This window comes from Trichinella spiralis (genome assembly GCF_000181795.1).
Source record: "Trichinella spiralis strain ISS 195 chromosome Unknown Scfld2805, whole genome shotgun sequence".
Taxonomy (NCBI): domain Eukaryota; kingdom Metazoa; phylum Nematoda; class Enoplea; order Trichinellida; family Trichinellidae; genus Trichinella; species Trichinella spiralis.
The window spans coordinates 1-626 of NW_003529744.1; the positions used below are offsets into that span (position 1 = coordinate 1).

Sequence of the window (626 nt, forward strand, 5' to 3'; positions counted from 1 at the left end):
GAGAGAAGTCCATCCCCGAGGTCGGCGAGCAGTGTGGTCGTCAACAGTGTGGTGTTAAAGGTGTCGTTGCATGTGCTGAAATCAGTTCGTAGGCTCCCTTGATTGGGGCTTCAGAGCGGGTGCAGGACCCATAACGAACGATGTTTTGTGCATGGTGTCGCGGCTCCTAATCGAGTCGGGTTGCTTGAGACTGCAGCCCAAAGCGGGTGGTAAATCTCACCCAAGACTAAATATTCGTACGAGACCGATAGCGAACAAGTACCGCGAGGGAAAGTTGAAAAGAACTCTGAAGAGAGAGTTCAACAGGACGTGAAACCGTTGACAGGCAAACGGATGGAGCTGACGGTGCAATTTTGACCAAAATCAGTCGTCGCTGGGTTCGTTGGCGAATGAATCTTTTGCAAACTTGTTTGTGTAGATTATCTTTCGATTCGAATCTACGCACGGTGCACTTTTGGTCGATCAGCGTCACGAGCAACGTTCGCAAATGTTTTGCTGCCCGAAAGATGTGCTGTTTTGTGGGTTTTAACAAACCAGGAAACAAAAATGCGGGTGTTGTGGAAATGGGGAATTTGTGTGAAAGTCTTGCTTTTTTTGGGTTTGCCCGGCCCTTTCCGCCCTTCTCC

The 626-nt window shown here is 49.4% G+C and overlaps 1 protein-coding gene across 1 annotated transcript; it reads left to right on the forward strand.

Moving 5' to 3' along the window:
- The first annotated feature begins 151 nt into the window (after positions 1-151).
- Positions 152-529, forward strand: Tsp_14813 (conserved hypothetical protein). The gene is given in 3 exon segments (XM_003368258.1): positions 152-273; positions 293-377; positions 419-529. 3 exon segments carry the CDS (start codon positions 152-154, stop codon positions 527-529), a joined length of 318 nt encoding a protein of 105 aa, XP_003368306.1.
- Positions 530-626: the final 97 nt, after the last annotated feature.